Consider the following 27503-nt stretch of genomic DNA (forward strand, 5'->3'; position numbering starts at 1 on the left):
GCGGGACCCCTTCTGAGTGGTGAGTGGCAGGGCCGGGAGCCAATGGGCGCGGACGGGGCGGGCCGGGCCCGGCCGGGAGCGAGGGACCCGGGCTGCGCGCGGGCGGCGGGTGGCGGCGCGCGCCCCGCTGCATGGAGACCATGCCCTGCCACAACCGGCCGTTGGGCGCGGCGGGCGGCCCGCGGCAGCAGGAGGAACAGCCGGCGGCCGGGGCAGGGGGTGGCTGTGGCAGCACGCGGCTGATCCGCTTCGCGGAGCCCGGCCCCGACAGCAGCCCCAGCCCGGACAGCGGCAGCAACGGGGTCCCACCCCCGGAGCCCGGGCCGCAGCCGCTGCAGATCGGAGCCCAGCTCAAGCTGCTGCCCATGAACGACCAGATCCGCGAGCTGCAGACCATCATCAGGGACAAGTGAGAGCAGGGCCCGGCCGGGGCGGTGGGGAGAGCGGAGACCCCCGGGGGACCAGGGGGTGGGGTGGGGTGGGGAGCGGGCTGTGGAAGAGGACGAATCGGGCTGGGGGTGGGTGGGGCGGAGGGATTGGCCGGGGGGGCGGGCAGGGGGCTGGGGGCAGAAGGGATCGGTTTGAGGAGGCCCAGGCTGGAAGTGGGGGATCAAGAGGGATCGGGCTGGGGGCCCCAGGCAGCAGGTGGGATGGGGGGGGGGGAAGCAGAAGACGGGGGATCAGATGGGGGGGAGCAGGAGGGATTGGGCTGGGGGGGCAGGCAGGAGGCTGAGGGTATATGTGGGGTGCAATTTTATGGAGAGGGAATCAGGCAAAGGTTTAAAGTGTCCTAAGTGACAGGACTTATGTCACTTATGTCACTTATGTTCGATGATTTAACTGGGAATTGGTCCTGCTTCAAGCAGGGGGTTGGACTAGATGACCTTCTGGGGTCCCTTCCAACCCTGATATTCTATGATTCTATGACTTGTCTCAGCAAAGAAGGGCTGTGAGGAGGGCCAGTTCTTGGTAACAACAAGAGTGCGTCTGGCAGCACCGTAGGTGGTCACACAAGGGCCACCACTGTTCAGGCTTCCCACTCTTTCTGAGACCTAGATGCTGCTCAAGCTTTGTGGGCATTTCAAGGGGCGAGGAAGTACAGTGTCTTGGGTTTGATTTTGCTTCTCAGTCTTAGACTCTTGCATTTGTCGGCAGCACCCCTTTGCTAAGTGGGGAGCAGCATGTCAGACTGTGCTGCTGAAGCATGCTCGGTCGGTCTCTGGCTGGCCCTGGGGTAAAACTTGCAGAACTAAGGGTATGTCTACACTATGAAATTAGGTCTAATTTTAGAAGTCGGTTTTTTAGAAATCGTTTTTATATAGTCGGTTGTGTGTGTCCCCACACAAATGCTCTAAGTGCACTAACTTGGCGGAGTGCTTCCACAGTACCGAGGCTAGCATTGACTTCCGAAGCGTTGTACTGTGGGTAGCTATTCCACAGTTCCTGCAGTCTCCACCGTCCATTGGAATTCTGGGTTGAGATCCCAATGCCTAATGGGGCAAAAACATTGTCGCGGGTAGTTCTGGGTACATGTCATCACGCCCTCCCTCCCTCCGTGAAATCAACGGCCGACAATCGTTTTGGTGAGGTCTGTCAGAGGCACCTTGAAAACTAATGGAGATTCAGTCCTCCCTGGAATACCCAGGGGGAGGGATAGCTTAGCGGGTTGAGCATTGGCTTGCTAAACCTAGGGTTTTGAGTTCAGTCCTTGAGGGGGCCATTCTGTGTGACAGTTGTTTTTGTTTCTCCTTGATGTAAAGCCACCCCCTTTGTTGATATTAATTCCCTGTAAGCCAACCCTGTAAGCTATGTCATCAGTCGCCCCTGTGTCCGTCAGAGCAATGGCAGGCAATCGTTCTGCGCCTTTTTTCCGTGCAGGCGCCATACCACAGCAAGCATGGAGCCCACTCAGATCGCTTTGGCAGTTAGGAGCACATTAAACATCATATGCATTATCCAGCAGTTTATGCAGCACCAGAACCTGGCAAAGTGAAACCGGGCTAGTTGGCAACGTCAGCGCGGTGACGAGAGTGATGACCAGACCAGAAAATAACCGTTGGGGATGTTGAAATGCCTATAGTTATCCTTGGGGACCCAGTCTACACCTTAATGCCATGGCTCATGAAGCCATACACAGGCAGCCTGGACAGTAGTCAGGAGCTGTTCAACTACAGGCTGAGCAAGTGCAGAACGGTGGTAGAATGTGCATTTGGACATTTAAAAGCGCGCTGGCGCAGTTTACTGACTCGCTTAGACCTCAGCAAAACCAATATTCCCATTGTTATTACTGCTTGCTGTGCGCTCCACAATACTGTGAGAGTAAGGGGGAGACGTTTATGGCGGGGTGGGAGGTTGAGGCAAATCGCCTGGCTGCTGGTTATGTGCAGCCAGACACCAGGGCGGTTAAAAGAGCACAGGAGGGCGGGGTGCGCATCAGAGAAGCTTTGAAAACCAGTTTCATGACTGGGCAGGCTACGGTGTGAAAGTTCTGTTTGTTTCTCCTTGATGAAACCCCCCGCCCCTTGGTTCACTCTACTTCCCTGTAAGCTAACCACCCTCCCCTCCCCCATTCGATCACTGCTTGCAGAGGCAATAAAGTCATTATTGCTTCACATTCATGCATTGTTTATTAATTCATCACACAGATGGGGAGATAACTGCCAAGGTAGCCCGGGAGGAGTGGCGGAGAAGGGAAGCACCGGGTGGGGTGGTGGAGGAGGGAAGGACAAGGCCACACAGCACTTTAAAACTTACTGAATGCCAGCCTTCTGTTGCTTGGACAATCCGCTGGGGTGGTGTGGCTGGCTGGCCGGAGGCCCCTCCACTGTGTTCTTGGGTGTCTGGGTGAGGAGGCTATGGACCTTGAGGAGGAGGGCGGTTGGTTACACAGGGGCTATAGCGGCAGTCTGTGCTCCAGCTGCCTTTTCTGCAGCTCAGCCATACACTGGAGCATATTAGTTTGATCCTCCAGCAGCCTCAGCATTGAATCCTGCCTCCTCTGATCACGCTGCCACCACCTATCATCTTCAGCCCACCACTTACTCTCTTTAGCCCGCCACCTCTCCTCGCATTCATTTTGTGCTTTCCTGCACTCTGACATTGTCTGTCTCCACGCATTCGTCTGTGCTCTGTCAGTGTGGGAGGACAGCATGAGCTCAGAGAACATTTCATCGCGAGTGTGTTTTTTTCGCCTTCTAATCTTCGCTGGCCTCTGGGAAGGAGAAAATCGTGTGATACTTGAAACACATGCAGCTGGTGGAGAAAAAAAAGGGACAGTGGTATTTCAAAAGACATTTTATAGAACAATGGGTACACTCTTTCACGGTAAACCTTGCTGTTAACATTACATACATAGCACATGTGCTTTCGTTCCAAGGTCGCATTTTGCCTCCCCCCACCATGTGGCTAACCCCTCCCCCTTTCCCCTCTCCCCCCAACGCTAACAGCAGGCTGACAGCGGGGAACATTTCAGCCACAGGCAACCAGCCCAGCAGGAATGGGCACCTCTGAATGTCCCCTTAAGAAAAGCACCCTATTTCAACCAGGTGACCATGAATGATATCACTCTCCTGAGGATAACACAGAGAGATAAAGAACGGGTGTTGTTTGAACGCCAGCAAACATGTGCTGCAGTGCTTTGTTCTGCAATGATTCCCGACTACGTGTTACTGGCCTGGTGTGGTAAAGTGTCTTACCATGGTGGACGGAATAAGGCTGCCCTCCCCAGAAACCTTTTGCAAAGGCTTTGGGAGTACATCCAGGAGAGCTTTATGGAGATGTCCCTGGAGGATTTCCGTTCCATCCCCAGACACGTTAACAGACTTTTCCAGTAGCTGTACTGGCTGCGAATGCTGAGCAAATTAATCATTAAACACGCTTGCTTTTAAACCATGTATACTATTTAAAAAGGTACACTCACCAGAGGTCTCTTCTCCGCCTGGCGGGTCCGGGAGGCAGCTTTGGGTGGGTTTGGGGGGTACTGGCTCCAGGTCCAGGGTGAGAAACAGTTCCTGGCTGTTGGGAAAACCGGTTTCTCCGCTTGCTTGCTATGAGCTATCTACAACCTCCTCCTCATCATCATCATCTTTCTCGTCCCCCAAACCTGCTTCCGTGTTGCCTCCCTCTCCATTGAAGGAGTCAAAGCACACAGTTAGGGTAGTGGTGCCTGAACCCCCTAAAATGGCATGCAGCTCACCATAGAAGTGGCATGTTTGGGGCTCTGACCCGGAGCGGCCGTTTGTCTCTCTGGTTTTCTGGTAGGGTTGCTTCAGCTCCTTAAGTTTCATGCGGCGCTGCTTCGGGTCCCTGTTATGGCCTCTGTTCTTCATGCCCTGGGAGATTTTGACAAATGTTTTGGCATTTCGAAAACTGAAACGGAGTTCTGATAGCACGGATTCCTCTCCCCATACAACGATCAGATCCCATACCTCCCGTTCAGTCCATGTTGGAGCTCTTTTGCGATTCTGGGACTCCATCATGGTCACCTCTGCTGATGAGCTCTGCACTCACCTGCAGCTTGCTACGCTGGCCAAACAGCAAATGAGATTCAAAAATTGGCGGGCCTTTTCCTGTCTACCTGGCTAGTGCATCTGAGTTGAGAGTGCTATCCAGAGCTGTCACAATAGAGCACTCTGGGATAGCTCCCGGAGGCCAATACCATCAAATTGTGTCCACACTACCCCAAATTCGACCCGGCAAGGCTGATTTCAGCGCTAATTCCCTTGTCGGGGGTGGAGTAAAGAAATCGATTTTAAGAGCCCTTTAAGTCGAAAAAAAGGGTTTGGTCGTGTGGATGGGTGCAGGGTTAAATCGATTTAATGCTGCTAAATTTGACCTCAACTCCTAGTGTAGACTAGGGCTAAGTCTAAGAGCCAGGGTCAACTGACTCAGCCTCATGGCATTCAGGCTGTGGGGCTAAATTGTGGTGTAGACCTCTGTTTCAATATTATTTATGCTAAAGAAATGAATCCTGTGACTTTAAAGCTTCCTGTAATATTTTTTCACTCCTTAGTTTGAGTCTTTTGCCACGCACGCTTGGCCTTGGCAGGTTCAGAGCTGATTGGAGCATTTGAGACAAGAGAACATAAGACCTTGTGGTAATAAGCTGCTGCTTCCTTTCTCTAGAGCAGTGTTTCTCACCCTTTTTGATACCAGGGACCGGCTTGCTGCCTTCCTAAACTGTGTCAGGTAGATCTCAGGGACCACTGGTTGAGAAACACTTTTCTAGAGAACATCAAGATGTGATATGGAAATAGTGGTGGTGAAACTTAACTACTCTTTGGATTTTTTATATAGTGCACAGAATGAAAAGTCTGTGTGGAGCCATAAATAGAAGCTGGGGAAGGTATGGGGCACCAGCGTGTGCCCTGTTGCATTTGTTGGAAATTGGTCACATGGGATACACCCACATGGTCTATTTGTAGTTGCAAGCCAACTGTCTTGATTCTGATGCAGTCTCTTATGTCCAGGCTTGTTTAAATTTTGTGCATGACAAAGACAGAAAGTAGTCAAAAACAATGCACGCTTTCTTTCACCCACTTCATCTGTCTTGTTCCTGGTCTCCCCACTCCTGGGACACGTGTTGATCCAACCAGGTTTTTTCGCTGTTTTGGAGTCAGACAACACCACTCCTTAACTAACAGATGTAGTGCAAGATCCTGCTCATTTCTACCTGGAACAGAGTCCCTTTATTTCTTCAGGTCTCCCAACTCAGAACAAGAAGCTGGGACTGGGAACAGAAACATGTTATTTGGAGTTGTGCAGGACATGACCAGTAAGTCACTAGTTTGGCTAAAGAAGTGACTTTAAAATAGATCTGCTGCCAGATCATTCCTATTCATAGTTTGATTGAGACTAGAAGTTACCTCTCACGCATATAGTAAACATGAAATCATGACTAACTACCCAATTTTTATAGTTCTAGCCTCTTGTTATTTTCCTTCTTCTTCTTCTTTTCTTTTTTAATAGTACCCTAAAAGCAGGAAGGAATCCTCACAGGTAGAAAGACCTAGTGTTTGTAAAAAAAAAAAAAAAACCCTGTCTTTATACTTCTAGTTACAACATGTTAAAAGAGGCTTACACTTTCCTTAATTCAGAGTCAATTATTCTTCTTGTCTCACTGCTAAGACTTGTGCTGTAGCTTTCATACTGTCTGCCTCCTTGCTGTATTATGACTCTGCTTCCTGCTTTTGGATGTACATGCTAAAATGCATAGTATGTGGTGAGGAGCTATATACGTACAGAGAATAGAAAGCAGTACTACATTGGTCCTGTGCTTTGGAGCAGGAAGAACCATTGCTCACTGGCTATGATGTCAGATTTATTGTAGAAGCATCCATTGGTGCCACTGTGCCATTCGATAGGTCAGTAGTTTCATTACAATCCCCACTTCTCTGGCACTTAGCAGATTGCTTTTCAAATTCCTGCTGCTTTGAACCCCCACATTCATTCCTTTGATCAAGGAGAGCCTCCTTTTTTGTAAGCTTGGCTGTTTAAAGAAAAATCAAGTTTTTAAGACACTAAATCAGTGTGAGGTATATGTTGCAGCCTCACCTGTTAACCAAATATTTAAATAAAGCATGTAAGAATACCAAGAAGAGGCTAAAGCAGCACATGACTTGGAGTTCCAGTTAGGTTCTGCTATTGACTTGCAATGACTGTGACTGAACAGGAGAAGGGAGCAATACAGATATGACTAACATTTCCTTTTTCCCCAGTAGCTAATAGATGTAAACTTACCAGAGCAAGAAAGGGAATAGAGAAAGTTCCTGAGTGCTGGATTTCCCAGAAAGCAATTGTGAAAGAGGAGAAGAATGGAATGAGGCTGCCTCTGGAACAACTTTAAGGGAGAGGGCTGCCTTTGATCGTTTTCTCCGGGTTATAGAAGTTCGTGAGCAGCAGCATGAAGCAGACAAGACGCTTGCCAGTTTCCTGGGTGTTATTCAGACAGGGTTGGGCAGCCGTGAAACTGTCAACACTTGTGAGATTCTCTTTGTTGCTGACTGGGAAGCAGGCTATCGCAGCAGTTGCCACCAGGCACTACCAGTGGCCTTCCCTGGTCTTTTGTATCTGCCTTTGGTTGGGTCATTGACAGTAGGTGTTGTGTAAAATTTTCAAGCAATGGTTTAAATCATCCATATCCGTACAATACTTCACCTCTCCAGGACACTGTATGCATTAAGAAAAGGAGTACTTGTGGCACCTTAGAGACTAACCAATTTATTTGAGCATAAGCTTTCATGAGCTACAGCTCACTTCATCGGATGCATACTGTGGAAAGTGTAGAAGATCTTTCTATATACACACAAAGCATGAAAAAATACCTCTTCCCACCCCAGTCTCCTGCTGGTAATAGCTTATCTAAAGTGATCAATCTCCTTACAATGTGTATGATAATCAAGGTGGGCCATTTCCAGCACAAATCCAGGGTTTAACAAGAACGTCGGGGGAGGGGGGGTAAGAAAAAAACAAGGGGAAATAGGTTACCTTGCATAATGACTTAGCCACTCCCAGTCTCTATTCAAGCCCAAGCTAATTGTATCCCATTTGCAAATGAATTCCAATTCAACAGTTTCTCGCTGGAGTCTGGATTTGAAGTTTTTTTGTTGTAATATCGCAACTTTCATGTCTGTAATCGCGTGACCAGAGAGATTGAAGTGTTCTCCGACTGGTTTATGAATGTTATAATTCTTGACATCTGATTTATGTCCATTTATTTTTTTATGTAGAGACTGTCCCGTTTGACCAATGTACATGGCAGAGGGGCATTGCTGGCACATGATGGCATATATCCATAACCTCAGCCATGCGGAACACAATGCCATCCACAGCCTCAGAAACAACTCTGACATCATAATCAAAAAGGCTGACAAAGGAGGTGCTGTTGTCATCATGAATAGGTCGGAATATGAACAAGAGGCTGCTCGGCAGCTCTCTAACACCACTTTCTACAAGCCATTACCCTCTGATCCCACTGAGAGTTACCAAAAGAAACTACAGCATTTGCTCAAGAAACTCCCTGAAAAAGCACAAGATCAAATCCGCACAGACACACCCCTGGAACCCCGACCTGGGATATTCTATCTACTACCCAAGATCCATAAACCTGGAAATCCTGGGTGCCCCATCATGTCAGGCATTGGCACCCTGACAGCAGGATTGTCTGGCTATGTAGACTCCCTCCTCAGGCCCTACGCTACAGCGCTCCCAGCTACCTTCGAGACACCACTGACTTCCTGAGGAAACTACAATCCATCGCTGATCTTCCTGATAACACCATCCTGGCCACTATGGATGCAGAAGCCCTATACACCAACATTCCACACAAAGATGGACTACGAGCCGTCAAGAACACTATCCCCGATAATGTCACGGCTAACCTGGTGGCTGAACTTTGTGACTTTGTCCTTACCCATAACTATTTTACATTTGGGGACAATGTATACCTTCAGATCAGCGGCACTGCTATGGGTACCCGCATGGCCCCACAGTATGCCAACATTTTTATGGCTGACTTAGGACAACGCTTCCTCAGCTCTTGTCCCCTAACGCCCCTACTCTACTTGCGCTATATTGATGATGTCTTCATCATCTGGACCCATGGAAAAGAAGCCCTTAAGGAATTCCACCATGATTTCAACAATTTCCATCCCACCATCAACCTCAACCTGGTCCAGTCCACACAAGAGATCCACTTCCTGGACACTACAGTGCTAATAAGCAATGGTCACATAAACACCACCCTATACCGGAAACCTACTGACTGCTATTCCTACCTACATGCCTCCAGCTTTCACCCTGACCACACGATCCATCGTCTACAGCCAAGCTCTGCGATACAACCGCATTTGCTCCAACCCCTCAGACAGAGACAAACACCTACAAGATCTCTATCAAGCATTCTTACAACTACAATACCCACCTGCGAAAGTGAAGAAACAGATTGATAGAGCCAGAAGAGTTCCCAGAAGTCACCTACTACAGGACAGGCCTAACAAAGAAAATAATAGAACGCCACTAGCCGTCACCTTCAGCCCCCAACTAAAACCCCTCCAACGCATTATTAAGGGTCTACAACCTATCCTGAAGGATGACCCAACACTCTCACAAATCTTGGGAGACAGGCCAGTCCTTGCCTACAGACAGCCCCCCAACCTGAAGCAAATACTCACCAGCAACCACATACCACACAACAGAACCACTAACCCAGGAACCTATCCTTGCAACAAAGCCCGTTGCCAACTGTGCCCACATATCTATTCAGGGGACACCATCACAGAGCCAAATAACATCAGCCACACTATCAGAGGCTCGTTCACCTGCACATCCACCAATGTGATATATGCCATCATGTGTCAGCAATGCCCCTCTGCCATGTACATTGGTCAAACTGGACAGTCTCTACGTAAAAGAATAAATGGACACAAATCAGATGTCAAGAATTATAACATTCATAAACCAGTCGGAGAACACTTCAATCTCTCTGGTCACGCGATTACAGACATGAAAGTTGCAATATTACAACAGAAAAACTTCAAATCCAGACTCCAGCGAGAAACTGTTGAATTGGAATTCATTTGCAAATTGGATACAATTAACTTAGGCTTGAATAGAGACTGGGAGTAGCTAAGTCATTATGCAAGGTAACCTATTTCCCTTTGTTTTTTACTACGCCCCCCCTCAGACCTTCTTGTTATACCCTGGATTTGTGCTGGAAATGGCCCACCTTGATTATCATACACATTGTAAGGAGAGTGATCACTTTAGATAAGCTATTACCAGCAGGAGAGTGGGGTTGGGGGAGGTATTTTTTCATGCTTTGTGTGTATAAAAAGATCTTCTACACTTTCCACAGTATGCATCCGATGAAGTGAGCTGTAGCTCACGAAAGCTTATGCTCAAATAAATTGGTTAGTCTCTAAGGTGCCACAAGTACTCCTTTTCTTTTTGCGGATACAGATTAACACGGCTGCTACTCTGAAACCTGTATGCATTAAGTAACCTTATCTTCCGTAGTTTAAATTATTTTAAATTAGTGTTTTTCTGTATCTTTTTTCTCTGTGTGCTGAAGAGTAATAGTACCACAGGCACAGAATGCACGGAGCTGCTGCAGTGTCGCTGTACAGGCTGTGGAGGTTCCATAGAGAGCGACTCTGCACATCAGACACACTGCCTGGCAGCTGTCTCCCCTGCAGAGCAGAAAGGGGGCTTTGAGAGTGGGCTGCGGCGAGAGGGAGGATTCAGTTCTGCCTCCCCAACCCATGGTGTTGTCGTGTCCACTCAAAACTTGTTGGTGAGAAGGGTTTCCCCTGTAAAGAGTTTTGAGACTAGTAAAGGAAAACTGTGTCATTTTTGGAACACAGGGAAATATCCCACTTAGTGGGTGTCTTTCTTGCTGCAAGTAAAAAAGTGTTCAGCTTTTCCAAGTGTGTTCAGTAGGACTTTGGGTTTGGCAAGCCTGCAAGCCACTGGCTGATTCTTCCGTTGAGGAGATTGACACATTAGATTCATTGCAAGGCTATGTTATTTTGTTGAGAGGCGGTGGAGACTCATAAATATGGATCACTAAAATATCTACTGCAATGATGACAAGTCTCAGAGCTACACTCGATCCTGAACATGGCATGATGACAAGGCAGCAGAGCTGTAACTGACGCTCTGAGCTTTTCACTAAACATTTACTAGAAAAAAACATTACTGTGTAAGGGGGGAAGACCCAATGCGGCTGTTCAAAAAGGCAAGCAGGCTTTCGCATCTCATTTGTTAACACTTTCACAGGGGAAAAAATGGCAGCAGTTTTATTGCCACATTCCATCTGAGAAAGACAGCTACATTTCAGTGGTGGAGTAAGAGATTCCAGGGTGCAATAATCTTTCATCCAGGAGGATTCTAAAATGTTCACTGCTAAATCACATAGGGGAGAAGGAACAGTTAGGCACAGGGTGACTAGAACTTGCTGTGATGCTCTTTTCTGGGAACGGCATAATTCATCTTGTCTGGTCTTTTTAAGCAACTGTAGTGCTGGAAATCCTCTTAAGAATGGATGCAGCAGGGATAGGCATGGAGCTTTGCAGCTAGGACTAGTTCCATGCTGCCAAGAGCTTGGTCTGCTTGATACGGATATCATAATGAGACCTCAATAGACAATGCTAGGAAGGAAGGAAAAATTGGCTCACTTACAGGGTATCCAGATCACGTCTTGTTTCAGATCTCTCTAGATAGAAAGTAGTATAAAAATGAGCAGATAGCACCACAATTACAAGTCTTAGAGGGGAGGTGTGTTTGCTTAGTGCACCAGAAGACAGATGGTCGAGGCACTGGGACATTATGAAAAAGCCACAAAGTTGGGAGGGGCAGGATGAGAGAGAAGTGACCAAGATATAGGGCTGAGTGAGGCAGTTTGTGGCTCTTCCTCGGGAGCAGGGGTGGGATAGTCTCTTACTCTGACACAGGTTAGTTCCATATTAGCCTGTGGGATCCTGAGGACAGTTGGGGCTAGTGCAGAAGAGGGGCACAGTGGGGCTCTGTGTTCATTCCATGGTGGGAGGTGCTTGGGGAAGTGGGAGCTCACGCAAATAAGTCTTTCTCCCCTCTCTCCAGGAATCAGGGAAGTTAATACACTCCTGCATTGCAATAACTATCTGGCATCTGCTGCAAAATATGGTGGGGAAAATCAGGCAAAATCTCAAGACACTTTAAAAAAGCTCTTACCATTGTGGGCTGGGTGGCATTTCATGGGTTCCCCCTTTTAGGATACTTACAAAGCTCTGTATCCGTGGAGTCATGCCATGCTGTGGCGCTCTGGTCAGCGGCATGTGACAAAGCACAGGAGGGCCAAGATTTGGGCCCGTTTGGCAAGTGACTATTCTTGGACAAACCTTGTGTCTGCAAGATGAAGTCTTAAATATATGTATTTTATCACCACAAATAGCCGGTGGGTATTTCTCTCCTTTCTGTTCTGTTTAGGTTCTTCTGCCATCACCAGGGTGTTGTCCTGGCATTGTTTTCAGTACAACCCCTGAAGCCTAAGGAAGTTAAAGTAATTGGCATTATTACTAGTCCTTCTAATGCCTCATACTGGGTAAGATAGCATACGTTAGTCCACCAAATCGTCATTACTGACTTAGTCCACTTCTCTCTCTAGAGCTGTCCATGTTCCTTTTGCTTCCTTTATGTAGCTGTCATTAATATTAACAGGAGTTGGGCACGTGTGCAGGAGACTGGGGGATAGGATAGGTTCCATATCACTTCCTCATCTCTACATCCAAGATGTTTTCGCAAACTTGCTCAGTTTTGCAAGCTTTCCAGTGTTTAGTTAGAGGTGGTTGCCCACAGTTTAAGTCTAATGGATGTGAATTTTGAACCCTCTAATGGAGAATGTACTTGTGCATTTCAATGTTGGTTATGTGGGAGCACACTGCTGTAGTCTCTTGTTTAAAGCTCTGTACTGGTGAGACTATAAAAATCATCTCACAAAAGTTCATTCATTCATGGCAGGGATAAATTAGATTGAGTGATCTGGAGGCTAAAACCTGTAGTATTGCAATTTGCAATAAAATCAAGTCTAGTGCACCCAAGATCTCTGGTTTCCATAGAAGCAACTTCGTTAGCTTAGATCAGTAGTGTGTCTGTATTGTTTAAAATCCAGACTTAACACGAGGCAGGATTTAAGTGTAGGTATTTAAAGGTTATTGTGGCTTTTGTTTGTGACCATTTTATTGTATTCTACTTAGGCTTTTTATTCCCTGAGGTGTTTAGAGTGAATAATATAGAACTGAAGACAGTAAAGCAGCAGGGTATATGCTCCTCACTGCTGTACAAAGCCGGATGACTCAGCAGTGCATAACACATCAGTGAGATGACTTCACTGCTGGGGGGGCAGTGGAGGGTGGCATCCCCTGCATGTTCCACTTCTAGCAGGGCAGACACTTAAAATACACTCGGTGCCTTAATTCTAGATTTGACAGCAAGAGGAACTTGGCAGTATTGCCTCAATATATTTTCTCTTCTTTGTGATATTGAGTCTACTCCTGAGTCTACTCTCATTTTTGACATCGGGTCACCAGGCCTGAACACCACTGGTCTGCCATATTTTCAGAATTATTCTCTATTCTTATGCAGTCAAACACTGCTTGCTTAGTGAGACCCAGGTCTCCCCCCAAGTCAATATAATTAATGTAATAAGCTATGTGCATCATTTTGAATGTCAACAGTGAATTTCATCTGTCATTATGTCACTTAGCTTACCTAGATCCTCTTAGATTCCATGGTATGGAAGAACCTAGATGTGCCATCTGCAAGTTTTGCGATCTCACTGCTCACTCCCCTTTTCCCAATAATTAATTAATATCAAAGAACAAAATATCAATCAAAATCTAAAAAAACAAAATATGATTGTAAAATCACAAGAATTATCAGAGGAACACTGTGCAGATTTACCTGAAGCCATTTTAAAAAAAGTTTTGGGTTTCCTTTTAATGCCAGAGAACCAGAAAGTGATTAGTCTGTGTTCACTGCATAATTGAAAGCCAAAAAATAAATAGCAGTGATGTGATAAACTAAATAAACTTATTATTAGTATAAGATTGGTAACATGGGGAAAGAAATTAAGACAAACTGACACTGTCCCTTTAAAAACAATGTCTTTAATGTGGCCAAGTCACCAGTTGCTCTGGGAATAACCAAGTTTCCTGACTTTCATGCAGGTAAACCCTCAAGTAAAATATTGCAAAAATATGGAGTTTGGTGCCAACATTTCTTTATGGAAATTTAGAGAGAGCTGCAACTAATTGCATGTAGTACTAAGATGTGCTTGTACATGATATTCTGATGGCTTGTTTGGGGTTTTTTAGGGCTGTCAGACAGACAGTTGGATTCTTAGTTCAGCGCTGGAGGCTTGGTACTGCTCCCATTTGATGACAATGCTTCTGGCTATTGACTTGATTGGACGCAGGATATTGAACACAATGTTTGTAAATTCAAGAAGTGAACACATGATAGTTTGGGTGGCCTGCAAGGATGGAGTGGAAGCAAGATCAGATTTTCCCATGGAAAGCTTACATAGCAATCTTAGGTTTTCATATTCTAATTGCTTTGGGCAAAGCACTGCAAAATGTTAGCCTATAGTAAGAGGCAAGCCTGGCTGTAGCTTTATGTTCCCTGAATATTAGTTACCCACTATCAAGAGATTCCAATTAGTTTTATCCAGTAGAAATTAGTTATGCAGAGAACTCCTGCTATGTACAGTGTACTATCCTTGAATTATTTATCAGTGTTATCGAAATAAAAGTTATTCCGCAATTTAATTTAGCACTTTTGCTACCTTTTTCAGGACAGCCAGTAGAGGGGACTTCGTGTTTTCTGCTGATCGTCTGGTAGGTGGAGAATTTCTTCTTGTTGTTGCTGTGCTTTGACACTTGTGTTAAACAGGACTTTCATGCTGGAGAGTCATTGGGTGGGAGCGATTTGTGAATGCTGTTTGACGGTAACTTTCTTAATGTCTTTGTATAAGATGCCTTTCATGCCAAAGGATTTCACAAATACCTTCAGCCACCTGTGGAATGCAGCAGCTGTTTTAACAGCACACACTACTATGTTAGAACAGAAGTGAAAAGCTTGTAGGTAATTGAGAATGCTAGGGAAACAGATGTGCCTACCTCAGTTTCCCTGAGTAACACCCATACTCTTGTTAAAAGTGCCATGGGATCTTTAATGGCCTGAACATGGGGTCCTGTTCCATGACTACACGATATTACAAATAAATAATAGTAATAACAATCCAAGAGCCTTTACCTCCACCAGTACATATTAACAAGTCAAAGTAACACTACCAGGGAGCCTACGGTTTTTACTTCAATCTGCTAACATGTTAATACTGTGATACAGGCATACAAATTGGATAATCACATTCATTAAATCATAACCTTTCCAATGATATCTTACATGAGCTATCTATCTTACTTATGCCATATTCATATCATAACCATATTTCTATGAAGAATATGGGGTGTAACGTCACAGTCTCCAACAAATGTCATTTGTTTCAAACACACATTTGTGACAGTTAATAAAGCAAATAAGGACAATCGTGGAAGATACACACAGGATGTGAAAGACTTATTTCTAGGTCACTTCCATTTTAGTGTTCCTATTTGTCAGGGTTCCCAGGATTCCCAAAATCTTATTATACGCAGAGTCAAGATTTGCAAACAATAAAAATAAACCGTACTGAACATTAACAGAACTTGGTTCTCTCCATCAAGGGTGCTTTCTCTACAAGAGTTTCTACCACACTGAGCTCCTTCTGAAAGCACTTTATTTTTTACTCTGCAGAGGGTTCCCATCATGACCTACTCTCAAAGGGGTATTCCTCCCCTATCAAATCACTTCAAAAAAGAAGATGGGTCAAAAATATGTTGCTAAAGTTTTGATAGAAGGGAAACAATGGCTATTGCAAGACAGGCAGGAGAAAACCTTAATTAACCCTAACTTACCCCTGTTGCAGTTCCCCAGTGTGAAAGTCCTCACCCTGGGCCCTCTCATATTTTCCTGGACGTGTTGTGCCCGTCTTAGGGATGTACAAACTACTTCCTCACTGCTGCAGGCTGTAACTTTCCAGTCACTGAGCCAAACTCAGGCTCCTGGTGCTGGAGTCCAGTGTTGCTTAACCTGCACATTTACAGATCTAGAGCTGCTGCTCACAGGATTGCCTCTACCTGCTGGTCATACAACAGGCTTGACATTCGTTAGACAGGTATCAGGTCCCTCCTCCTCCTAAGAAGAGGGAAGAAATGGAGAACCCGTGCATAGGATTGTGGGATGTCTTGTTTTGTATATTTTATTGTTTGATTTGTACTTTGGTAGTGCCTAGAGCTCTAGGCAGATTGGGGCTCCATTGTGCTAGGTGCTTTACAAACCTAATAAAAAGCCAGTCCCTGCCCAAATGATAAAATGTAACAGATGGATGAAATAAACAGAGAGGTGGGATTGGATGTGAGCAGAGTTTAGCTTTTTGCCTGCTTGGCACTGGCTGCTAGCAGTCTCTGGGAGGGTCACAGCAGATGAGTCACAGGGAGAGATTTGAAGGCCGATAAATTTAGCAGTGCAGATTTTTTTCATGCAATTGTTCCCATACGTAATAGGCAGCATGAGAGTGTGTGCAAAGGTGCTATGGGGAGAAGGGGACTAATAGGTGGAAAGGCTGGCAGAGGGAAGGTGGCTGTCACTGATGTGCTAATGCATCTGTGAAGGGTGTGTCAGGCAGCTAAAACACGATGGTGAGGACAAATCTGGTGTTTGTAGAAGAGAAGGGGAAGCTAGTGGAGGCACATGGTTAAAATAATGGCCTAAGAAGATGATCTGAGCATTATAAAGACTTGGATTAGAGCTTTGGTGGTGAAATATCAAAACATTGATGTTTGGTCTGAAAAGGTTGAGTAGAGGCTCTTTGAAAAGCCTTGGGAGCAGACCAGGAGCTGCTGGAGAACACTGCAGGGCTTTCCAGTCTCTTCCACTGAAGAGTTGGAGACACTGGACTCAAACACAAAGTAGAACTCAGGCTATGTCTACACTACTGCGGGATCGGCACTGCTGCAATCGATGCACTGGGGGTCGATTTAGCGGGACTCGACCAAGTACTCCATCAGGAACAAGAGGAGTAAGGTAAGTCAACGAGAAAGTGTCTCCCGTTGACCCAGCACGGTGTAGACACTGCAGTAAGCCGACATAAGTTACATCGACTCCAGTTACATTATTCACACTGGCGTAGCGTAACTTGGGTCAATTTACCCTGATAGTGTAGACATAACCTAAGTCTCTGAGTGAGTTGTGCTAGCACTGTAAACATGAAATCAGCATTTGGTGGGTGCCTTCCATACCTGGTCTAGGTAATTTATTTTGCCCCTTTCTGTTCCCGGTCCTAGGCATGTACGTTCAAAGCCTGGTGCATCTTGGTTTAAGAGTACTAAAAGATGCATCTTCCCACAAACAGCACAACCAGATACAAGTGATATTTCCTTCAAGCTGTCAGGATTAGAATGTGCCAGTAAAGCGCAAGAAAGAAAACTTCACTTTAAAAAAGGGAGTAAGTTGGCAGTGACAGCTTCCTGTTAGCTGTAACTACCAAACTAGAGATGAACACACTGGGCCAAATTCACAGGGGATGCCAATGGAGGTGCAGGACTCAGTAGGACCCACTTCCTGATATGCAGTTTGGTGTCATTTATATGCCATGGAGAAAAATGAAAGCATCCATCTTTCCTGACATTTACTTACAGCATCTTGCTAATTGCTTTTCTTGTCTTCTGGCCCCTGGGTGTGTGAATTACACCAACTCTGACCCACTCACTCACTGACATAACCTGTCCATCATCTCTGAATGTGGCCCACTATAAAACTCTGCTCCGAATTGAAATTGTTGTGGTGGTAAGCTTGAGAACACTCATCAACCTTGTCATGCCAATAAAATTACTGAACTTTCTTTGGCGTGACAATAAATCGAAAGGCCTTTGGCACTGACTGCAACTGAAGAACTTCCCTTAAACAGACAGTCTGTCTGCACTGGGAACTGGGTTGAGAGGGAAGGATAGAAAAGATTCCTCTGGTGGGTTTTGCCCTGTTCCTGGAATGAGAACAGTAGAGATGAACCTTATATTTTTTTGGTCAATGGATAAGTTATGTGCTCAGTCCTGTGAGAGATTGCCTCACTTCTATCATTATACAGTGACTTTTGCTTAATACATTTTCATCTTTGCTTGGCTTTGGGTTTTTTTTTTGTTTTGTTTTGTTTTGTTTTTGAGCATTCTGGGCTCTGAATTGCTGGCTCGCTCTACTTTCTAAATCTTTAATACCTGGAGCTCCTTTCATGGGAAATCATCCCTGGGTCAGATTAATACATTTTAAATAACCTTGCCTGGGGTACAGCTACAGAGCTATCATTGGGGGAGGACTAGGGGTTTTCAGATCACCTGAGGCTGTGGAATTTACTGGCTCTGTCTCCTGTAGAGATATCCCTGCTGAAATTGGGCCATGTTTGTGAACGTGAAATCTTTTTGCAGAGCATCCCATAATAATGACAACTGATAGGTGTCAAAGGGAGGGGTGATGATATTTCTCTATTGATTGATTTGCCTTGGGGAACTTAGCTTTGTGTTTACAGTGCTGCGGGTCAGGCTGTTCTGGGCAGCCCACTGCAGCTCCTGAACGGAGATAGGGATATGAAAATAAACTGGCAAGGGGAAAACCTTGTTGAAACATGTTCACTGTATGTTGGTAAAACTACTAGAATACAGTACCTTACCTTGATGGGTAAGAAACCTCTCTAAGCTGATGCTTTCCTTTGGTTCTACAGATCAGACTTGTGGTTGAAGAGGGATTAAATCAGCTGCCATATACAGAATGCACAGTGACCACTCCAACAGGTAATTGGGAGTTTACTCCCCAGCTGGTAGGGTTGGCAGTAGAAGCTTCATACTATATGTAAAGTAGAACTTAGAATCCTTGTGAGGCTGACTCAGCTGAACATTCAGGTCAGGCCCCGCTTCCTGACATTTAACAAACCCAAACTTTACTGGCTAATACACTTCAGCAAGACACACAAGAGTTATTTAGTAAGAATTTAAATCAGTCTAGCAAAATGATCATGAAAATGTACCAGTCCAGGTGCCAGATCTGCTTACTTGCCCTTACTGTGATGATGAAAATAACCCTGATGATGTTTTACTTACCCATTAAGGAGAGTTGGGGGGATTTAGGCAAATTTAAGAGGTCTTGCAAAATTCTCTGTGCCTGGTTGCTTTCAACTGGGGACCAGATAGCAGTGATAACAGAGGAGCAGGAAGTTAGTTTCTGCATCATCAGGGAAGCATCTATGTGTTAACACTAGAGAGAACCCATAGGAATCATTTTGGCTTGTTCCCGTTGAAGCCAAATATGGGGTTACAGGCAAGACAGGTTAAACAGGAAACAGTGTAGCATTAGCTAGAATTTGGGAAAGAGGCTTTAAAAGTAATACAGATGAACATTGTTTTACTGGTTTAACAGAAGTGTCGCCTTTCTCCTCTGGAACACTGGATTCAAATCCAGTCCACATCGATCAACAGCTGACACCACTTGAAGGCTGTTTGTTAAGTGCCCTCTGTGAAATGAGTTTGCTGTATTCCAAACTGCAGCTGGTAGCTCCTTTGCAGAAGAACGCCCAAGGACTTCTGACTGGGCCATTGCCATGGTTATAGAGCAAACTGTGCCTTAGACCTCTTGAATGTTCCTGTTAGGTGACAGGCCTGGCTTCCTGCAGCTCACTCTGGATGGCACCACATGGACCAACCGCTCTCCGACCAGATCTGTGTTCCCAACTGTGTTAATGTGACAGACCCAACAGCACTTGGCACCTATAAGCACTTTAGCTCTCAAACCCTCTTACTAGTTAAAGCAACTAAACAGCAGCTTTTCCAAAACAAAGCATTAAGTATTCTTACCCCCAAAGGAACATAGCACCCTGAGCAAAGAGTTAATGCAACAGAGTCCTATACACATCTTCCCTTACCTGTACCATAATCTTTCTTTGCCCGCATTTGTGAGTAACCCTCATCTCTGGCTGGGAGAAGGAGACTGTCATGCTTGCAGCATGTCTCTTCTGCATCTGTCCTCCCTTGCCAGGATGGCAGCTGTTGCTGACACTCATTGGGCAGCCTCTGGCCACTCACTCAACCCTTCCTCCTGCCCGAGGCTGGCATCTTTAAGGTTTAGCATCTCCTTTGATGCTAGGCTGAGCCTTGGGAAGAGTAACCTTGCTTACCCACTTCCTGGCTTCACCCAGGCTATTTCCCAATAAACAGCTTACCCAGTGTTTCCTCAAGGACATTATTTCAGTTTTTGTTTGCTTCCTTCTGAACAGCCTCTTCTGATTTATCTCCTGGCAGTCAGGCTGGGTAACGTCACACAGAGAACCACAGGGGCTTTTGATATTTATAAAAAATATTACACATAATTCCCTCAGTCTCCACAGGTGTAGACTGAACTCTGCACCAGCCTCAGTATTAAGACTGAAGCACAATGCTTGGGCAGGGGAAGCTTGCCCTGCTGTCCAAGCTGTTTTTTGAATAAGTAAAGGACTTTAGCTTCCAGGGCTGTCAGTTGACCCCATCACTTGCATAGTATTTTCCGGTTATTCCTTGCACAAATCAAATAACTCAAGTAGTTTCATATTTCTGGTATCTGTTCACAGCACTGGCCTGTATCCATTCGCTTCTTCTGAAGTTACCATTCAGCTTTATTTTGTATGGCATCCTTCATAAGAAGTGTGCCCAGAATAGGAGTTATTAAACTAAAATCCTACAGCAGGGAAGGCTCTCCTCTAAACTCCATGTTACCAGCCCTTTGCCAACTTACATTTTTGTTCCTCTGCCCATCACTTTTTTAGGCCCATAGTATTTGGCACACTATCATACTATTGGTCCACGCAGACTATGGCATACATCCGTAGCTCCTCTTTATACAGTATGTACTTAGAGAGATGTTAGTTCCATTCATGGGAATATCATTTAAGACTATAACCTAATGGGGCACCAAATGGGTTAAAAAGGCACAATGACTTTCACTGATCATCAGGTCTGTCTTTCCTCCCACAGGGTACAAGTATGAAGGAGTGAAATTTGAGAAGGGAAACTGTGGAGTCAGCATAATGAGAAGTGGTAAGCCATGGTTTCTTAATGCGTCTGTGTTTAAAGCTCTTCTTTAAATCTCTTTACCACCTTGCTTTTAAGAACAGCAACAACCCCTTTTACTCTGATGAACAAAATTCACCAAAGTCCTCCAACTGCCATTCTTCTCTCTTCATAAAAGTGTCCTGTTTCCAACCAAGCTTACACCCAACCACTATCAAGTAATGTGTTTTATTAAGCCCTTAGGAAATAGAACAGTTGCTGGGGATTTCCTGTGGCTGCTAGAGAAGGGGTTCTAGGTCGAGGACATTCAAATGGAGCAAGGCCTGCCCTTCTTTCCTTGCTTCTAGAAACCCCTATCCTTGTTTCCATTAATTTCCCCCTCCCGACAATTCTCCAAATAAACTGTGGCTACTGGTAGAAATTGTGCACATTCTGGGGAATGCTAGTGGGTTTTTTTGTCTAACTTAATTAGCAGCTTGATAGCAACAGTTCTTAAAGATCTAACAGCAAGAGGCTGAAATCCACTTGATGCAGTGTTTTCTGTCCCCTCTATAGTATCATGATGATGCATCAGTATCTAGAGATTTGCAGATGAGTTTCCATCTCAGTACTCAAAGCGGTTTTTCATACTGATTAGGAATGATCAAAATGTTTGTAGGAAACTTTGCTATATTTTAGATTTAGATTTGCTATATCCTTGAAAACCAGCCTTGTGTTAGTGCTTGGGACCAATGAGTGATACTGATCAGGCTAACTTCATTATCTAAGCAGAGTGAAAACTTCCAGTTAATAATCTAATGTGATTTTAGCCATTTGGTTTAATAATCTCCTTACCACAGTTAAATATTGAATGTCCTTTACTAGTAGTAGCTTGTGGTGCTTTCTTCCTTGATGTGTAACAGGGTTTTTGTTGTTGTTCTTGTTACTAAACTGAAGGAGAGGCAATGGAACAAGGCTTACGGGATTGCTGCAGATCCATCCGAATAGGAAAAATCCTGATACAGAGCGACGAAGAGACTCAGAGAGCCAAAGTGTACTATGCCAAGTTTCCACCAGACATTTACAGGAGAAAAGTTCTTCTCATGTACCCAATACTGAGTGAGTGTCTTAGAGAATTGTTAGTGTTAAATATTGTTTGACTAATCGGTGTTCTGTGTAAAATTCCCTGAATGTCAATGACTACTAGTAGGATTTTAGCTTGCCTTGAGCAACACCGCAGAGAATTTATCAAGTTCGGCTAGAATAAACCTTAGGGCATGGCTACACTTGCCAACGTAGACGGCTTTGAATTAAACCAGCCTTTGGAGAGCGCAGTAGGGAAAGCACTGCAGTCTGTTCATACTGACAGCTTCAAGCGCACTGGCATGGCCACATTTGCAGCAGCATTGGGAGTGGTGCATTATGGGCAGCTATCCCAGCATGCAAGTGACTGCAGTGTGCTTTTCAAATGGGGGTGGGGTGGGGTGGAGTGTGACAGGGAGTGTGTTGTGTGTATGTGGGGGGAGAGAGAGGGGTTTGGCGGGGCAGAGAGCATGTCAGCATGCTGTCTTGTAAGTTCAGACAGCAGCAGACCCCCCCTCGCCTCTCTCTCTCAGCATTCCACACTAATGGTTGCTTTGTCTCGGAGCAGATAAGCAGCCGGCTGTCAGAAACAGAGCTTTCAAAGGGCATACCTGCATTCCTGTAGTGATTCAAAAACAATGACAAGAGTGGCCACATGACTTAAGGGGATTATGGGACGTTTCCAGAGGCTGATCAGAGCGCAGTAATGCAACACCTCGTTCACACTGACGCCCAGACATTTCAGTCAAGACGCAGCAAGCGTTAATCTTTTCACCAAGGTGGAGTACCAGGAGCGCTCTAGCCGTGGAGTCAGAGCGCTCTACCTGCCTTGCCAGTGCGGATGGGTAGGGAGCTTGGGCGCCCGGGGCTGCTTTAATGTGCTCTAACTCACAAGTGTAGCCAAGTCCTTAGTCAAACTGCATTACTTGTTGAGGCATTATTTTCAAAATACACACGTTGAGGCGATATCTAATGAGGTAAAATAAATGTGGTGCAAATTGCTTGAGTATGACCCACTGTGTATGTGGGGTGGGGGAGAACTGGGGTTTGCTGTAAATTGCTTTTTTAATATATAAATTTTAGTATGTAAGTGTAGAAAAGATTTAGAACTATTATTGCATGCTAAACACTTTAAAATTTCAAATTAATTAAATACTAGTTAACGCTAATTTTACATTTAAAAATTCTATTTAACAGTTTATATTAAATTATTTCAAAATTAAATTAATTAATGCCACCAAAGAGCCTCAGAAGCTGGTAGAGTTTACGTCAGGCTGAAGCGAATTTTCTAATACTTAATTCTCCTCCTTCACAAGGAACTCGATTGTCATTTTCTGTTTCAACTGTGATTTCTTGCCAGAGGGACTAACCAAGAGCCAATTGATGTCAATGGACTTTGGGTCAGGCTCTTAATACAAAAAGAAAAGGAGGACGTGTGGCACGGTAGAGACTAGCCCATTTATTTAAATTGGTTAGTCTCTACGGTGCCACAAGTCCTCCTTTTCTTTTTGCGAATACAGACTAACACGGCTGCTACTCTGAAACCTGCCCTTAATACAGTATTTTAGTGCCTAGCTGCAGTAGCGTCATCAAGGCACGAAGCTGCCATAGGTAACAGAGTGAGTGGTCTGTTCTGCAGCAGAAAAGGGACATATTCCGTCTGTTTACTTACACGCTAGTATTGGTGGTACGCTAATCCCCTCTGAAGGTGAATTCTGCTTAATCTAGTTCCAAATGACTTGTAAAGTCTTTCTGATAAGGACAGTGTTGTTTTTCCCCTCCTCCCAGGCACTGGCAATACTGTCATTGAAGCTGTAAAAGTTCTTATAGAACATGGCGTTCAACCAAGTGTCATTATCCTACTAAGCCTATTCTCCACACCTCATGGTAAGTTGAAGGAATAGGTTGGGAGAAGGTTATTCATGCAACACAGAACTGTACACAATGAGTAGATTTTAAAAAGAGTTCCAGTGAGCTGATTTAATGTAGTCTTATTTGGGGACTGAAGTGGGAGAAAAGTTATAAATCGAGGAAAGAAATGGATAAAATGTAAACAAAAACAACAACAGGTGGTCAGGGTAGTTTATAAAATGTGACATGAAAGACGTTGGTTCAATTTGATGTTTTCCTTTCCACTCTGTTAAAGGGCATGTCATATGACTCAATAGCGATCCCTTGTGAATAACAGTGGCATTGACTGGTTAAGAAAGGAATTCAGTCCCATCTTACTCTGCTGACTTCTGGGGCTTTGAGAATGACTTTTGGTTTCTGTTTAGTGGGGTGGGAGGATGGAGAAATTCTAATGCCTGTCAGGGCTACTCGTGAAATTCAAACAGAGACATAGCAGAAAAGAAAAGGAGCACTTGTGGCACCTTAGAGACTAACCAGTTTATTTGAGCATAAGCTTTAGTGAGCTATAGCTCACTTCATCGGATGCATACTGTGGAAAATACAGAAGATTTTTATACACACAAACCATGAAAAAATGGGTGTTATTCTCTACCCCCACCCCACTCTCCTGCTGGTAATAGCTTATCTAAAGTGATCACTCTCCTTACAATGTGTATGATAATCAAGGTGGGCTATTTCCAGCACAAATCCAGGGTTTAACAAGAATGTATGAGGAAGGGGGTGGGTGGGTGTTAGGCTTGAACAGAGAGTGGGAGTGGCTAAGTAATTATGCAAGGTAACCTAAGTTAATTGTATCCAATTTGCAAATGAATTCCAATTCAGCAGTCTCTCACTGGAGTCTGGATTTGAAGTTTTTCTGTTGTAATATCGCAACTTTCATGTCTGTAATCGCATGACCAGAGAGATGGAAGTGTTTGCCGACTGGTTTGTGAATGTTATAATTCTTGACATCTGATTTGTGTCATTTATTCTTTTACGTAGAGACTGTCCAGTTTGACCAATGTACATGGCAGAGGGGCATTGCTGGCACATGATGGCATATCACATTGGTAGATGTGCAGGTGAACGAGCCTCTGATAGTGTGGCTGATGTTATTAGGCCCTGTGATGGTGTCTCCTGAATAGATATGTGGGCACAGTTGGCAACAGGCTTTGTTGCAAGGATAGGTTCCTGGGTTAGTGGTTCTGTTGTGTGGTATGTGGTTGCTGGTGAGTATTCGCTTCAGGTTGGGGGGCTGTCTGTAGGCAAGGACTGGCCTGTCTCCCAAGATTTGTGAGAGTGTTGGGTCATCCTTCAGGATAGGTTGTAGATCCTTAATAATGCGTTGGAGGGGTTTTAGTTGGGGGCTGAAGGTGACGGCTAGTGGCGTTCTGTTATTTTCTTTGTTAGGCCTGTCCTGTAGTAGGTGACTTCTGGGAACTCTTCTGGCTCTATCAATCTGTTTCTTCACTTCCGCAGGTGGGTATTGTAGTTGTAAGAATGCTTGATAGAGATCTTGTAGGTGTTTGTCTCTGTCTGAGGGGTTGGAGCAAATGCGGTTGTATCGCAGAGCTTGGCTGTAGACGATGGATCGTGTGGTGTGGTCAGGGTGAAAGCTGGAGGCATGTAGGTAGGAATAGCAGTCAGTAGGTTTCCGGTATAGGGTGGTGTTTATGTGACCATCGCTTCTTTTCCATGGGTCCAGATGATGAAGACGTCATCAATATAGCGCAAGTAGAGTAGGGGCGTTAGGGGACAAGAGCTGAGGAAGCGTTGTTCTAAGTCAGCCATAAAAATGTTGGCATACTGTGGGGCCATGCGGGTACCCATAGCAGTGCCGCTGATTTGAAGGTATACATTGTCCCCAAATGTAAAATAGTTATGGGTAAGGACAAAGTCACAAAGTTCAGCCACCAGGTTAGCCATGACATTATCGGGGATAGTGTTCTTGACGGCTTGTAGTCCATCTTTGTGTGGAATGTTGGTGTAGAGGGCTTCTACATCCATAGTGGCCAGGATGGTGTTATCAGGAAGATCACTGATGGATTGTAGTTTCCTCAGGAAGTCAGTGGTGTCTCCAAGGTAGCTGGGAGTGCTGGTAGCGTAGGGCCTGAGGAGGGAGTCTACATAGCCAGACAATCCTGCTGTCAGGGTGCCAATGCCTGAGATGATGGGGCGCCCAGGATTTCCAGGTTTATGGATCTTGGGTAGTAGATAGAACTTCCCAGGTCGGGGTTCCAGGGGTGTGTCTGTGCGATTTTGATCTTGTGCTTTTTCAGGAGTTTCTTGAGCAAATGCTGTAGTTTCTTTTGGTAACTCTCAGTGGGATCAGAGGGTAATAGCTTGTAGAAAGTGGTGTTGGAGAGCTGCCTAGCAGCCTCTTGTTCATATTCCGACCTATTCATGATGACAACAGCACCTCCTTTGTCAGCCTTTTTGATTATGATGTCAGAGTTGTTTCTGAGGCTGTGGGTGGCATTGTGTTCTGCACGGCTGAGGTTGTGGGGCAAGTGATGCTGCTTTTCCACAGTTTCAGCCCTGCACAAGCCCAGTGTAAATGCAAAAAGTGGATCAAACAGCAGAGGTGAGGTAACTACAGGGGACCAACCTCTGCTCAACTGATTATAAAATCCTGTAGGTGCTGGACTGAACTACAAAGTGTAGTTTCAACTATTTTCTTCTTTCTTCCTTAAAAGGTGCCAAATCTATCATCCAGGAGTTCCCAGAGATCACAATTTTAACTACAGAAGTTCATCCTGTTGCACCAACACACTTTGGACAGAAGTATTTTGGAACGGACTGACACTTAACACAAACTGGTTATGTCAATATGTTGCTGTATATTACAATGGTGTTTTTTCTACGTTTTATTATTTGTAGCAGGGCTGGCTGCAGGCATATTTAAAATCTTTATTGGCCAGAGGGGAAAAATATTTGACCTACATTCATTTTGTTTGGTTACTTTCTGAAAATTGAATCAGATACAATAATGAAGAACATTCAATTATTATAAACTAAAGGCTGTTTAATGAGCTTTTGGAAATCGTTACACACTCAGTGCTTTAATTTATTTATTCTTTCATAACCCTGTTCTATAGCTGTTTGCAATAGCAAAATAAAATCATGCTGTAAAGCATGCAGTGTAGATTTCATTTTATGTTGGTACAGTTTTCATTGTGCTGGTGTAGTCATTACAGCTTATTTTACTAATTCAAAAATCATGAAGGCACTAGGAACTCTGCATAGAGATTAGCACCAGAGGTAGATTTCTGGTCCCTGGATGGTGCCCACAGCCATTGATTTCAACTCTTTTTAGGTCATTGTTCTTTATGGATTAATTCCACATAGTAAAACATGTAGGTGCCTCATTAAGCTCTGTGGTACTAAAAAATAAAGAAACCTTCCACCATAACCCACTTGCTGCTGTAGTGAAAATGCTCAAAGGGCTAGTGCTGAAGATGGCAACAGTATGGTTTTCAAAAAAAATCTCTACACAAAATACTTAGCAGTTGTGCCTTATTAAAACCCCTATGTGTTAAGCTACATATGTGTTCTAATTAACCATTTTAAAGATAAGTAAAATGTCAGATGAAGTGATGCCTGGTTTCTAGCCCTATCTATCAGCCAGCATTCCTAAGAAAGGGGTTTATGTTGGTAGCTGTCTTGCATTTTATGTCCAGTAATTAGGTCTAAATGCTTCTTAAACACAAGCTAAAACTCTGACACACTTTAAATGTAGTTCTAGCTTCTTGGTGTGTAATTTTTACTGTAAAATATTTAAGTCCGTCAGCTTCAAGTGCACAACAAAACAGGGTCTTGTCTTACTGTAATTTTTTGGAATACCTAGCGCGAACAGTTTATTCTGGAAAGAGAAGCAAAAAAAGTTTTTCA

The 27503-nt window shown here is 44.7% G+C and overlaps 1 protein-coding gene across 1 annotated transcript; it reads left to right on the top strand.

Moving 5' to 3' along the window:
- The first annotated feature begins 77 nt into the window (after window positions 1-77).
- Window positions 78-26764, top strand: UPRT (uracil phosphoribosyltransferase homolog). The gene is made up of 7 exons (XM_048865239.2): window positions 78-409; window positions 14330-14372; window positions 18347-18416; window positions 20625-20687; window positions 21597-21758; window positions 23511-23609; window positions 26309-26764. The coding sequence occupies exons 1-7, from the start codon at window positions 132-134 to the stop codon at window positions 26413-26415; spliced, it is 822 nt and encodes a 273-aa protein (XP_048721196.1). The 5' UTR covers window positions 78-131; the 3' UTR covers window positions 26416-26764.
- The last annotated feature ends 739 nt before the right edge of the window (window positions 26765-27503 follow it).

The sequence above is a fragment of the Caretta caretta genome, chromosome 9 (assembly GCF_965140235.1).
Source record: "Caretta caretta isolate rCarCar2 chromosome 9, rCarCar1.hap1, whole genome shotgun sequence".
NCBI classification, from domain to species: domain Eukaryota; kingdom Metazoa; phylum Chordata; order Testudines; family Cheloniidae; genus Caretta; species Caretta caretta.

Excerpts from the sequence above, each read along its gene's own strand:
- UPRT (XM_048865239.2), top strand. The coding sequence starts at position 132 with ATGGAGACCATGCCCTGCCACAACCGGCCGTTGGGCGCGGCGGGCGGC. Across the intron at positions 410-14,329 it reads CAGACCATCATCAGGGACAA|GACAGCCAGTAGAGGGGACT; the intron begins GTGAGAGCAGGG and ends TACCTTTTTCAG. Across the intron at positions 21,759-23,510 it reads TCTCATGTACCCAATACTGA|GCACTGGCAATACTGTCATT; the intron begins GTGAGTGTCTTA and ends CCCTCCTCCCAG.